Source organism: Xyrauchen texanus, chromosome 20, assembly GCF_025860055.1.
Source record: "Xyrauchen texanus isolate HMW12.3.18 chromosome 20, RBS_HiC_50CHRs, whole genome shotgun sequence".
Classification (NCBI taxonomy): domain Eukaryota; kingdom Metazoa; phylum Chordata; class Actinopteri; order Cypriniformes; family Catostomidae; genus Xyrauchen; species Xyrauchen texanus.
The window spans coordinates 29868966-29881802 of record NC_068295.1 but is presented as its reverse complement, the minus strand read 5'-3'; the positions used below and the strand labels follow the sequence as shown (position 1 = coordinate 29881802).

Sequence of the window (12837 nt, the reverse complement as noted above, 5' to 3'; positions counted from 1 at the left end):
CCTGCAGGTTCGTTTAACACAATTTGCCTCCGTTTCTTTTGACAGGAAGTTAGCAAGATGAGATGAGAGGAAAATTACCAGCAGGCATTATGCTTTTGTCTGATTATGTGTGTGCGTGCAAACATTATATAGGGGTAAATTGTTATTTGCTGTCACTGAATTCTAAAATCTTTGAATCTCCTTTTGTTGACAATAAGGTGTGAGCTACTAATGAGGCACGTCTCTGAAACAATTTTATTAACCATGAACATTTTTTTATCATTTTGTTGTTGAAAATGTAGACTAATGAACACTACATAAAGAAGCTAATGCGGTAATTGGCAAACATTCAGCTTAGTTTATGACTCTGGGAGAATAAACAGAGAAACCTGCATACATCAGCTTGTATTTACCTGTAGTCTACTGAATTACAGCGTACTCATGCGCGCGCACATTTTCTCCGTGTTATACTCGAACACTCCAGCTTTACAGCACTCTCTAACACCAATTCCTAAACTCCTTTAGATACAGAGACCATTATTTACACAGACACATACACACTTGTCTCTATTCTGTGGGAACAGGATGGCTCATGTTAAAACTGGCTTGTAAACTGATTCTCACATCACTTACATTATTTTAGGTTAGTTGTCCATTGCTACAGTAATGTAACAAAAAGAAAATATATATATATATAGAGAGAGAGAGAGAGAGAGAGAGAGAATAATGTAAAACTGCCACCAATTTCATCTGCATGTCTTAAAGCATTTGGAAGGCTACATCTTTTTAAATTATATCCATTAAACACAAAGTTTGGCTATGCAAAGACACAACAAAACATAATAATTATTCAAATTTCAAGTACAATGTTTCATCAAAGAGAGATTAATAGATTGATAAATTAATTTCCCTTTTAAAGGAGATATATATCTCAAGCATTGGGTCATTCCAGCTGAGGTATTTGAAACAGCTAAAGTGTTCAGTCCTTCCAGTAGATTACTAGCTGACCAGTTTAACTCATCCTTAACACATATACCACATCCATGTGGTCAGATCCTCTGCAATTAGGTTTATAATCTGAAATATCATGGCTATTAACATTAAATAAATAGTGCTTTTCTTGGTCTTGAGTGTTCATTTGGGCATTGTTTAGGTTGTTTTTTTTTTTTAGGCATCAGACATGACATCTATGTCCTCAGAGCCGGTCTGTTTGGTGGCAATCCTCCAGCGGTTAATGTGGTGGTTTCCCTTCTTCTTCTGTGTGCATTCTGGACCTTCTTCCTCCAGCTTCTGTCGCTTGTACTTGGTCCTCCGGTTCTGGAACCACACTTTCACCTGAGGGGAGCAGAGGTCCAGGACATGCCATAAATGTCAAAATGTCGAAAGTACAAGTGCTATCTAATAAACCGACATTGTTATTAATGCCGAGCAAAACCGCAAAAACGCACTGGAGTTCTAAACAAACCAATGAAATACAAGTCATGGGTAGACTATTAAACACATCATTCACATTTAATCATTTCGCAAACGCTATTAATGTATGTAATCATGTAATCATTTATCCACAAATTCCATAATACACTTTTATCCATAAATTCCATATTTTGTCATTAGGCTATAACGCAGTTATAAACACACATATTACCAAAATCCTCCTCAAAACGACAACGCGGGCCGATCTTCCAAAAATAAAGGTCTATTTTGTCTTATATAGACTATAGCTTATTGGACAATCATTAAAAAACACATTTTCCCCAGTAGCAGATATTCACGTGATCTTTCACGTGAGCATTCAAATCAAGGCCAAGTGAAAAGTATTATTATCCTTATTATTATTATCGGCTTGATATTTTTAAAACCTAACTATCCTTCACTATAATTGCCTCTCTCTCTCTAAATAAATTGCAGCCCATGTCAAGGCTTATTGACTTACGTGTTACTTTAAAAGGTTTATTATGTGGAAGGTTTACGCTACATGATTTATTTATTTCAACTCGGAAAATCCCCCAACAAAAATAAAAAAGTAAAAAACAATCCGAGACAATGATCAGACTAGGCGAGATTTTACAAATGAAAGAAGCATGTTAGTTACAAGTATTATGAACTATTAACAAGTTCATAAAGTTATTAATGAATGGCTTAATGTGGAGGTGGAGGGAACACAATCTTCTTGACTGAACCTCAACTATTTGAAATGCATTCTGTTTGATGCGACAATTGAAATGGACCGGTAAATTGAATTTATTTCCCCTGTCCTTACAACAAAATTGCATTATGACAGCTGGTGAATGGGTTTATTTCCTTCAATTATTCCATAAACAATTTTAATTGTTTTAAAGTCGTGGCTCAAGACAAAATGGCATCACAGGGCGCAGTATACATCTGATACGCCAACCAATCTTCTTTCAGACTCGAGCATATTTAGTTACTTCCCCAGTTCTGCATTTAACAAGTAGTCCAAGTGTTGTTTTCATTACGATTAAGGCCAACAGCAACAGTTTATCAGTACGAAATTAATCATTCAAAATAAAGATAGGGTAATCTCATTAATACTACAGCTAATAATCCTTGACTGACTCATTGCACAATGCATATTTCGTGGTCTTCATACATTTGATCATAACCTTTTTATAACAGTTATAATTTGTTTTTAATGACAAAAGAGAGTGTCCAAAGCCTGATCTTCAATTTAAGATTTGGGATTGCTCAATTTCAATTGCTCGTATTATTTTAATTATTATGTTGTGTATATTTGTGCAGTTGTTCAACAGGATAGTCTTGACGTCTCATATATAAAGTAGGGCTATATGAACTTTTTGTTTTTTGTTTTTTTAGCATGGGAACAATAGGCAGCATAACGTTTTCTTTTTCGTGTCCTAATGTTTACCTGTGTCTCAGATAGACTGAGGCTGTTAGCGAGCTGTTTCCGCTCGGCTCCGACAACATAATGGTTCTTCTCGAAGGCTCGCTCCAGTCGCAGCAGCTGAGAGGGCGAGAACGCGGTGCGGATCCGTTTGGGCTTCCTCGCGAAAGGGCCGTGCAGTAACAACGTGTCCTGTGAGACGTCGTTCCCTGAAATAACAATAATTCATGATAATGTCAAGAAAAGCAATGTAGGACATTATTACCATTCGTTTTGACATGAGCTCAGAACTCAGTACTCCACAAATACAAACAACAACTGCTGTCTTTAAAGTTACAGTTGCATCACATAGTTAAACTTTGCATATTTCCTATTTCAACAGCAGACAACTTAATTAGACCATCAGATACGATGCCTATATGATTATATTAATTTATGTAATTCATTATACGAACTAGTCATTTTTTACTTTTCAACTTTATAATTAAATATAGTTTGGTTACCATTAGTTAATGCACAAGATATCATGAACAAAAATAATAATAATAATTATTATTATTATATATATAGGCTATTACATAATTTATTAATCTTTGTTAATGTTTGTTTATAAAAAATACAATTGTTCACTGTTAGATGTTAGTAACATGTTAGTTCATAGTGCATTATCTAATGTTAATTACTTTTAAAAATGTAGTTAGGCTATATATTGCAATTAACATTTGCTAAGATTAATAACCGTTTATCTCAGCATTGTTTATCGTTAGTTCATGTTAACTAATGTTGATAACTGATGTTAACAAATGGAGCCTTATTGTAAGTGTTACCAATTGTTTGTATTATCCCTAAATGCAATTAACGTATAATTTTTTCGAGCTTTCGGAAGGTTTAAAAAAAAAAAACAAACAAAAAAAACTAACACAACCTGAACTTCATTTTGAAAGTAATACTGCAAGAGAAACCTAAAGGAATGATTGATTAGTGATTTATTTCTCACAGATTTTAAATACAATTTAATTTTAAGGGTAAAATATATTATACAATGTACAATGTTTTTAAAAATAAAATAATTTCTAATTAAAATACACATAAATATTGCACTTTCACTTGTATTTTTGGTATCGATACCCATGTCACACTGGTCTTTATTTTATTTTTATTTATTTATTGTATAATTAATGGCCATTATATTTGCCTAGTTTAACACTCATTAGCATAACTATTGAGTTACACAACCTTTAATCCGATGATGAACGATAAAACTAAAATAGCCTATGCTCCACAATCCCCGTCGAAAAAGTTTGGCGAAACAGATGCTTCGAATAACCTGCAGAATTTATTAAATCAGCCTAATATTAATCTTTCAGTTTGTGAGGCACATACCTTGCTATATTAGACTTCTAGATAGTTAATAACTTGCCTATTTTGGTTTTATAACCTATAGGTATTTGTTTACTCTCATAGTCTTTAGGCAACCGTTTGAACACCAAAATCCAACAATTCATCAAATGACGTATATGAAAATGAAATTGTGATAATGATGAGGTACAAGTTCAACATCAGAGCAGATTCCTCAGCTGTCATTAGCTCACTCTTTGCTTTTTGACACTGATAAGGTGGCTATAGTGTGGCAAAAAATACTAATAATTAAATAATAATATATATATATTAAAGTAAGCTACCTCATTTTATTACAAGAAGTAAAGGTCATCAAGCAGCCAATAACGTTATCTTGGACACTCCAATCTTGGAAAATCAGAGGTAATTTTGGCAGTTTACGTTATTTTTACGCTAGTGGTATAGGCTAATTGTTATTTGGATATAGGCAGCAGACGGTTTTCAAATCAAGCAATTACTGATATCAGAACTGTCCTTCAATGCTCTGATTATAATCGTAAAAGAACATAATGCATTCTTTTTGCGAGGCATGACATTGTTCTTTTTTTGCGTGGACAGTCTAGTTTTACTCAGTGTGAGCCATGTTTAAGTAGCGCCTCAGGGCATGAGCTCGCGCAGAATTGGTGATTTTAATCGGCAGGTTATCCGGCGTTTGCTCGCAACACCAAACTCCAACTATCGGTGTTATCCCGCTCCACAGCCGTAAGAAACCTATAGCCGCAGGCAAGAATTGAATTCAGAGAGGCACTCTTCAAATCAGTGACGATCCGGGCCATACGTGCACAGGCATCGCACTGAACACGCGTAGGGCTACTTGTAACAATATTTATAGAATATTTATAATATAACATATATACATTATGTGACAAAAATATCGATTTAGATGCTGTGATATCTTTTAACTAACCTTGAAACCGATGTCCAAAAAATCTGTTCCTTAAGACCCATGGGTAGAAATTCAGTGGTTCACGATGTTGCGTGCCAAAGAAGTGCGGGTGCTGGACGTGTGTGCTTCCGAGCTGGTGTGGGTGCATGCCCAGATGTGCATGGTTCACAGTCTCCGAAAACACCAGTTCAGGGTTCGGGTAGAGCGCGCGGCCCGCGGGGTTTTGATAACCGTTCAGAAAACTTTCAGCATGCGCTGTGTAGCTGAGGGCGGTAGGACGAATGGGGTCTTCTGGTGTTAAAGGGCTTTCCTTCGCCACCAAAGACTCAATGGTAAAACAGCGCTTTCCCGTTGACGAGAACATTGTCCTGTAACAGTTCAGTCCAGCAGAAGAGGAACTCTTTAACCTCCTTTAGTAACTTACAACTCCTTTAGTGACCTCTGTCAGCAGCAGCAGCGTATTTCAGAGAAACATTGTAGCTATTAAAGTCACATAAAAGCTTAATATGACACACCTTAGGCTAATTAATATTCCCTACTAATGCAATCCATCGATCCACGTGTCCATAAATCATGAAAGGAAAAGTGAGAATAAGGGCTCGAGACTCAACGTTTTGGATTTGAGGGACGCCACACAGTGTCGTCTTTAGACTTGCACTCATTGGATGAAAGCCCTTGGCATATAAAGCTCGGTGGTGGGCGGGTCTTACATTCATTTCGGTCAGATAATGAACTCCATTAGTTTGATCATTCACTTCAATGGGGCTGCCTTCAACAGGTCAATTCATACACATTGGATAATCAAAACCAATTGTCCTTGCCACACTTCAGTAATTAAGCCTTTAGATGTATGGAAGAATCTAAAGTCAATCGTTAGTCTAAGCTATAACATTAAAGTTTGCTTTAAACTTCTTTTGACTACAAAGCGGAGACAGTGAGTAATTGTACGCTACAACTAAGATCTAAAAGCGATGTTTTGCTACCTTATAAATGAGGCTACAGTGCACCTTCATATTGCAATTAACACCCAACAAGGACTTTTAACTTAATTAAATTGAGGACATCGTTTCCACACAATGAAAACAAGTTTCTTACTTTCTGTAGTGATAACCTTAATGAATTGAGTTAAACCAAACTAAAACAAAATTGAACTAAAACAAACCAAACTAAATTTCATTTGTTCAAAGAACCTTGCACCTTCTTGCTAGCTATAAACAAAGACATTTGCTTATTACATATATCATTTTGTACTGTAAGTATGGCACAGCTGAGAGTTTACAGATTCCCCATACTAGGGATGGGTGGATCGATACTAATATATCGATATATCGATCCGCCCAGTATACTTCCTAACATAAAAATATAGATCCTGAAAGTTTTTTTTTTTTTTTTTTTTTTAAACATGTGATCTTATTATTTAGATTACATGAGTATTAATGCATCTCATAATCTTAGAAGAGGAGAAAAATAATTATATGAGCGAATAGTTGGCATGGGAACTATTTTTCTTCTGCTCATCTTGACGCCCAGAAATGCTAAAATACACCAGCAGTCAGTCAGTGCTCACCCTTTCAGTCATAATGCTCGTTCAAATAGGGAGCAGTGCTTTCCTGAGATAATGACAGAAAACTGCATCTGGAGTTATTCACACTAAGTAATGACGAATCTAGACGTGATGTATAATATTGAGCTTTTGCAAACATTTATTTTAATTATTTAAATTGTTAAAACATTGATAATCTGTAATCCTCATTAAATCCATGGATTTACTCTACTAATATTGTATTAACCATGACTAGTAGTAACCATATATTTTTTTTCCTTTTCTTTATGGCAGTAATGAAGGTTTTGATACAATTAACCATGCTTTTGCAACAGCATTATAGTATACATATTGTAGCTTGGTTTTAGTAATGTAACCATAGAACAATATCTATGGTTATTATGTGGCTTATACTAACTAATTTTTAAAGGGAAAACAAAGCAGCCTAATAATTTTCTTTTTAGGCCTATAAATATATCAAATAATAAAAAAGTAATAATTTAAGTTACTAATTTTATCCAATGAATTCAATTCATTAGAGGTATCAGTATCGAAATCTGTTGACGACTTTTTGAGTTGGCTATTTCGTATTATTTCGGACAATTTCGTTCCTATGAATGACAGAAACTCCTCAAAATCCCAACATAACAGAACATTAAATGCTAACAAGCCTCTTACTTTCCATTTCGTGTAGAAAAACGTTAAAGTAACACTTTAAAAATAAAATTTTAAAAACGTACTCTCCATCCAGTCCCTTGCAAAGCATACTGGAAACTGGAAATCTCCTGTCTGGTTTCAGCAATACATTGATGCAACAAATATTATTCACATAGTCCCAACAGAATTTGAGTAAGTAAACATAGATGGATTGTACACAATGAAATTAAGTTGAAATTTGTGTTGCATTTGCTCATTTTAAATAAGTGAATTGAGCTTGCAGTAAAAATCACGTTGAGTGAACACCATCCGTTTGAACATTTCATAGCAATGTGATCAAATCACTTTGATGACTGTGTTGAAAATCACTTGGACTTTATACACTTCAATTATCTTCTCATCTCAAACATAAATGTATTGAGTTGATTTCAATTGAACTGCTTTCCCTTTGTTTCAGTGCAGAAACTGATGGACCTTTAAGCTGCTTTGGCTTTTTGTATTCATTTGGAAACAATGTTGACATAGCTACACGAGGCGTGGAGGGGATGCTAATAATCACTCAATTGGTCATTAGTGCATTTTGTTTTCTACTTGAAATAGGTTGCATTGTATAAAAATTAGCATTACTAATAGCTATTTATTAATACATACAGTGTATACGTAAGCCACTTTTGCCTGAAAAGGCCATCATAGAGTCATCGTTTAGTGTTTAACCAGAGACTGTCGATTTTCATGTGAAACTGTTGACCCGTTACCGCAGTCGAGTATTAACTTTGTCACAGTGTAGTTTCCAGAATTGGACATCGATAACATCTGGCAGGCAAAGCCAACCGCACCTGTTTCCGATCACTTAATCGCCTGGTATTCTTACTGGGCTCCAAGACGTCATTTCGAGGTTAGACTTCTACGAGCGAGTAAATGATTGAAAATGTTTGGTCTCTGGGTTTGATAAGAGTTTCACGTGTAGGCTTCAAGCTATATAGTTCAGGAAATTCTACCTCGACATTAATTTACAGGCTGATGGGGACATTCAGCGAGCGTTTCATGTTGTGCTAATGATTAGGCGAAATGTTTGACAGGGTCGTTTACTCCAGTGTTAGTTGGCAAAACAACATGTTGAGCACCTATTTAGAAAGAAAAAATCCAGTGAATGCGAATATTGCTTCATATGAATCTCTTTACACTAGAAAGGAATAAAATAGTTAATTGATAATGAATAATGAATCATAATGAATCAATTAACTGTTAGAATGAACAAATAGGCTATGTTGTTAGGCCTGGTTGTTTCTTCAATTTAATTTGATGTCCCAGGGGTTCATTATTTTTTTAATTAAAACTAACAGATTTTATTTTTAATTTTTTTTAGCCTATATGAAGGTCACATTAAATGTGACTTAGAAACTTTTTGACAATCCACTATAAAATACAAATGATAAACATTTTTAAATAACCATAATCTAAACAAAGAGTGAAATAAACGTAAACCATTTCAAAAATACAACTGTCCCAAAGTTGTGGCGTCATTTCCACCACGACAATTGTTATTTCTTTCAAATGAAAGAAATAACAGAAATGTTATTAAAGAAATGTAGCTGTTAACCAATACAAAAGTGTAATTGAAGAGGATGTTTGAAGAAAACAATGCAAAATTAAGGTTAATATCATTTTCAAGAAGAATATTGTTTCATTTCCAATCAAGCAGTAATTTAGCAAAATTATTTGAAATATTATTTAATTTTTATTATTTATTTTGGATACAAAAAATGTTTGTTACACAATTATTTTTTATCAAGATAAAGGAATTGACCATATTATTTAAAAACGTTAAACATGTTATTTAATTCCACGTCGGGGTTCGTGTGAAGCGGTCGTCTGTGTTCCGCAACTGCTTCGGGTCGTGAGTTGGTGCCCTACGCAGATGCGTAGTATGTGTGTAGGGAGCGGCAGTAGGCCTACTGCTTGTTATGTTTAACATGCTCAGACTGTGCAATACCTGGTACAGTTAGAAGTTGATATGACTTATATGTATCAGACACTTTCTCAGCATGCTAGCGTCTTAAATATGCTTTGCAGTCAGAGCTGACATTTACACAAAAAGGGCAGTGAATCATAATTTGTCACAAATTATATTTCCTATTTTAAATCTAAATAATTTCCCATGCACAGCAAGAATATGATGTTCTTCTGTACAGACAATCTGAAAACACCTTCATGGATTTTCTCTGTGTACATGACCTAAGGAGAGAGAGACTGGGAGAGAGACTTCTCAATGTTTCCGTCTGACACTCTTCTCTCTTGTTCCATAATTAAGAGCTCAAGGAATCTGCAATGAATGCTAATGGGGCAACCAGCCATCTGCACAAAAACAGAATTAAAAACTACCATGCAGAGAGAGAGAGAGAGAGAGAGAGAGAGAGAGAGAGAGAGAGAGAGAGAGAGAGAGAGAGGGACTGTTTGATAATTATAATAAAATTACTGATGTTTGAAGTTGGCAGATGTAGCAATGTTGTCTTAAACAAAAACTATGAGAGTTTGTAGTAAGACAAAAAACTGTTACAACCCTCACTACCTTTAGGAACAGGGTTTAGACTGTCTCAAAATAGCCCCAGTTACTGATCATCTCAAATCTGAACAAATGACTTGCCAAATGATCTTTAAAATCCAGTTCTCCCAGTTCATTTTAAACAAGCCTCAGTCTGTTTCCCCAAGCAAAGCCTTTCCTGCTGTGCACTGCTTCCCTCTTGTGGTGACAATTGTGTAATTAGATCAGACAAGGTTTTTTAGACTTCTTCACAATTATGGGAAAATACAGTAGGCCTGTAAACAAATGCATTGATATATTGAAGAGCCACTTATATACATACAAACACGCTAATGCACAAAAACACATTTATGTAAACCGCAACTAGAAAAAGGCAAGCAAGAAAAACCACTGACTAGTCTTGCTTTTGATTTTTTGTATTTTAAAGGATGATCATATTTATTTTATTCCTGCAGTAATGTTTTTACATCAAATACAATTATTGACAATATAAATGCACATCAACACACTGTATGTCTTGTAATGTCATATTGCTCGCTTCATCTGCTCTCATACACACTCAACCATTTAACTGGTGGTGACAAGGTGCAGCTAAGGTTCATTTTGACCATATTGTGCATTATACTCCACAAATGAGCTGTTTGGACACTTTAGACCCTCTCTAGTACATTTGTTGAACATCCGAGTACAGAAGAGTCTCAATATTTGACAGAAACCTTTATGACAAAAACAATGAATAAATGAATGAATAAATATATAAATACATTATAAATAGTTTATAAATAAAATAATGAGCAGTCAAACAGAAATATCATTCGTTTGTGCATTTGATCTTTGAAATGTATTTATAATGTAGTTCAGAATGTGTTTAGGAGATGGTTTCTGCCACGTCAGTGTTTCTTGTGTTTTATTCAGACCCTGTTGGTGGACAAAAGAAACAGACACAACTTAGACTTTCTGAATAAAGTGCCAACAATTACAATTTGCCTTTAAACAAAAAAGTATACAAATATATTTGTTTGCAATCACTATTACTGGTTTAAATCATATGATACATGTATTTGGATTGACATTTTACCCTTACAAGTAAAACATTTGTTATTTCAGCTTGTTTCAGTTCAGATAATAGCACGAGTTTATTCCCCAATTTTATTTCACTAATTTTAGGTTTGTAATACTTGAGCATTATTCATTTCAGTTTTCATAACTTCTTTGAACTATTTAATTTAATTGTCTTTTTCTGACTGTTATGCAGCTTATAGTGATGTCATATAAGATAATAATTACCTTCATTCTCCTTAGGACATTAAGGGTTTCTTTAGGTCTGAAGCCAAGCTTATTCAAGCCATCTTTAATGCAGTCATACACAGGCCTCTTCTGTACAATGGAAATAAATAATATTGTGGTATTCACACTGCTCTAGTATGAAGTAATATAGTAAGCTATACATTAAACAAGCTCAATACAACATTAGGATACCAAAAATCAATCAACAATAGAGTAACTGACTGTGTGTAAGTGTGCAGTTTATTCAACATTTCTTACCCAACATTCATAGTTCACACATTTGCATGCTGGTTCCTATATGAAACAAAATGCCCATTGTTATTGTTTTTATTAAAGCAGACTTATTACCTGCTGTCTGTCTATGGCAAAAACATTCTGGGTGTTAGATGGAGGATCAGACATAAAATGAGAAAATCTTCTTATTTCCTCTATAGTGGTAAAAGGACTGGAGCATATGCAAGAAGATGCAGATGGAAAGGAAGTCAGAGCAATACAAAGTATGATGCTATCTCATGCTGTTCTGCTAAACATTAGTCTGTGGTTCAAAAGAGTGAAAGAAACACAGCATATTAACTAGTGACTGTCTGCACAGTAACAGTTATGTGAATTTGGAGACCAGCACTCATTTCAAGACCTCTGAATCAAGTAATTTTCTAATCAACAGTTTGTGAGTACTTACCTCTGTCTCAGCACAATTCACTGGGCAGTCCTGCAATTCAAATAGAAGAATATTGGATTCCATAAAGAAATATATATATATTATGAATGAGATTTTAAAATGTACTCAAAAGCACCAGATTTGTACAATGAAATGTAACAATTGCTTACCAGTAGTGATTTATTGTTGGCCTGTTTTCTGGTATTTACCATGTGTTGAAAGTCTATCTCAAATTCTAACATCTGAGCAGAAAGACCAATGGCCAGCAGAAATACGTAACATGCACTAACATACATTACTCTAATTTTGAGCTGTCACTTATAAGTTGTAATATGATCTTGTGTGTTTTCAAGATTGAGTGCTTCAGCTTTTAAACTCCTGAATAGAATGGAGTAAAAATCCCATGGAAGAGGGAAATCCCTATTGTCGTGCTAAGCACTATAGATATTTGTCATAGGTATGCCCACAAAGGCAAGGAGAATGTGTGACAATTACCGTCTATTACCAACTGCTCATAAACATTTTATCTCCTGAATCTCTATTTTTGTTGAATCACTTGGTAAATTTGACATAATCGTAATGAGAGTAAGAAAATCAGATTGGTCCTAAATGTAGGCTTAATTTTCTTTAGGCAAAACATGTTTTCTTTCTTCTTCTTTATTTCATACTAATTTTGGTTTGAAAATTACCAGGACGTTCTCTTGACAGGTTTTATGAGAATCATCCAGACAGGCTAATAGCCCTACCCTGGAAAAATGATATTTAAAATTAACAAATTACTTTAAGGAAAAAAGGATTTTAAGGAAGAGTCAAATATGAATAGTAAATTTTTGGGACTATGCACATTCCAGGCAAGGACCCTGATGTGTTAGTGATATCACTGATAGAACTGATTTGGCAAAATACAACAACTTCAGTCTTGTTCTGTTCTCCTTTAACTCAAGAAAATTATCTACAATACCATTGAATATTTTTTGAGGCAAAAGTAGCACAAAGATCCATCTATATTAAAACTGCACAGTTA

At 34.5% G+C, this 12837-nt stretch overlaps 1 protein-coding gene across 1 annotated transcript; it reads right to left on the bottom strand.

The window, feature by feature from the left end:
- Window positions 1-222: 222 nt before the first annotated feature.
- On the bottom strand, window positions 223-5763 carry emx1 (empty spiracles homeobox 1). The gene is made up of 3 exons (XM_052151572.1): window positions 5148-5763; window positions 2867-3051; window positions 223-1314 (listed from the first exon to the last, which is right to left on the bottom strand). The coding sequence occupies exons 1-3, from the start codon at window positions 5488-5490 to the stop codon at window positions 1147-1149; spliced, it is 696 nt and encodes a 231-aa protein (XP_052007532.1). The 5' UTR covers window positions 5491-5763; the 3' UTR covers window positions 223-1146.
- Between the last annotated feature and the right edge of the window lie 7074 nt (window positions 5764-12837).

Bases quoted from the DNA above. Each gene is read 5' to 3' on its own strand.
- emx1 (XM_052151572.1), bottom strand. From the start codon at position 5,490: ATGTTCTCGTCAACGGGAAAGCGCTGTTTTACCATTGAGTCTTTGGTG. The intron at 3,052-5,147 runs GTTAGTTAAAAG...TTGTTATTTCAG, and splicing joins TTTTGGACATCGGTTTCAAG to GGAACGACGTCTCACAGGAC. The intron at 1,315-2,866 runs GTAAACATTAGG...TGCTCCCCTCAG, and splicing joins TCAGTCTATCTGAGACACAG to GTGAAAGTGTGGTTCCAGAA.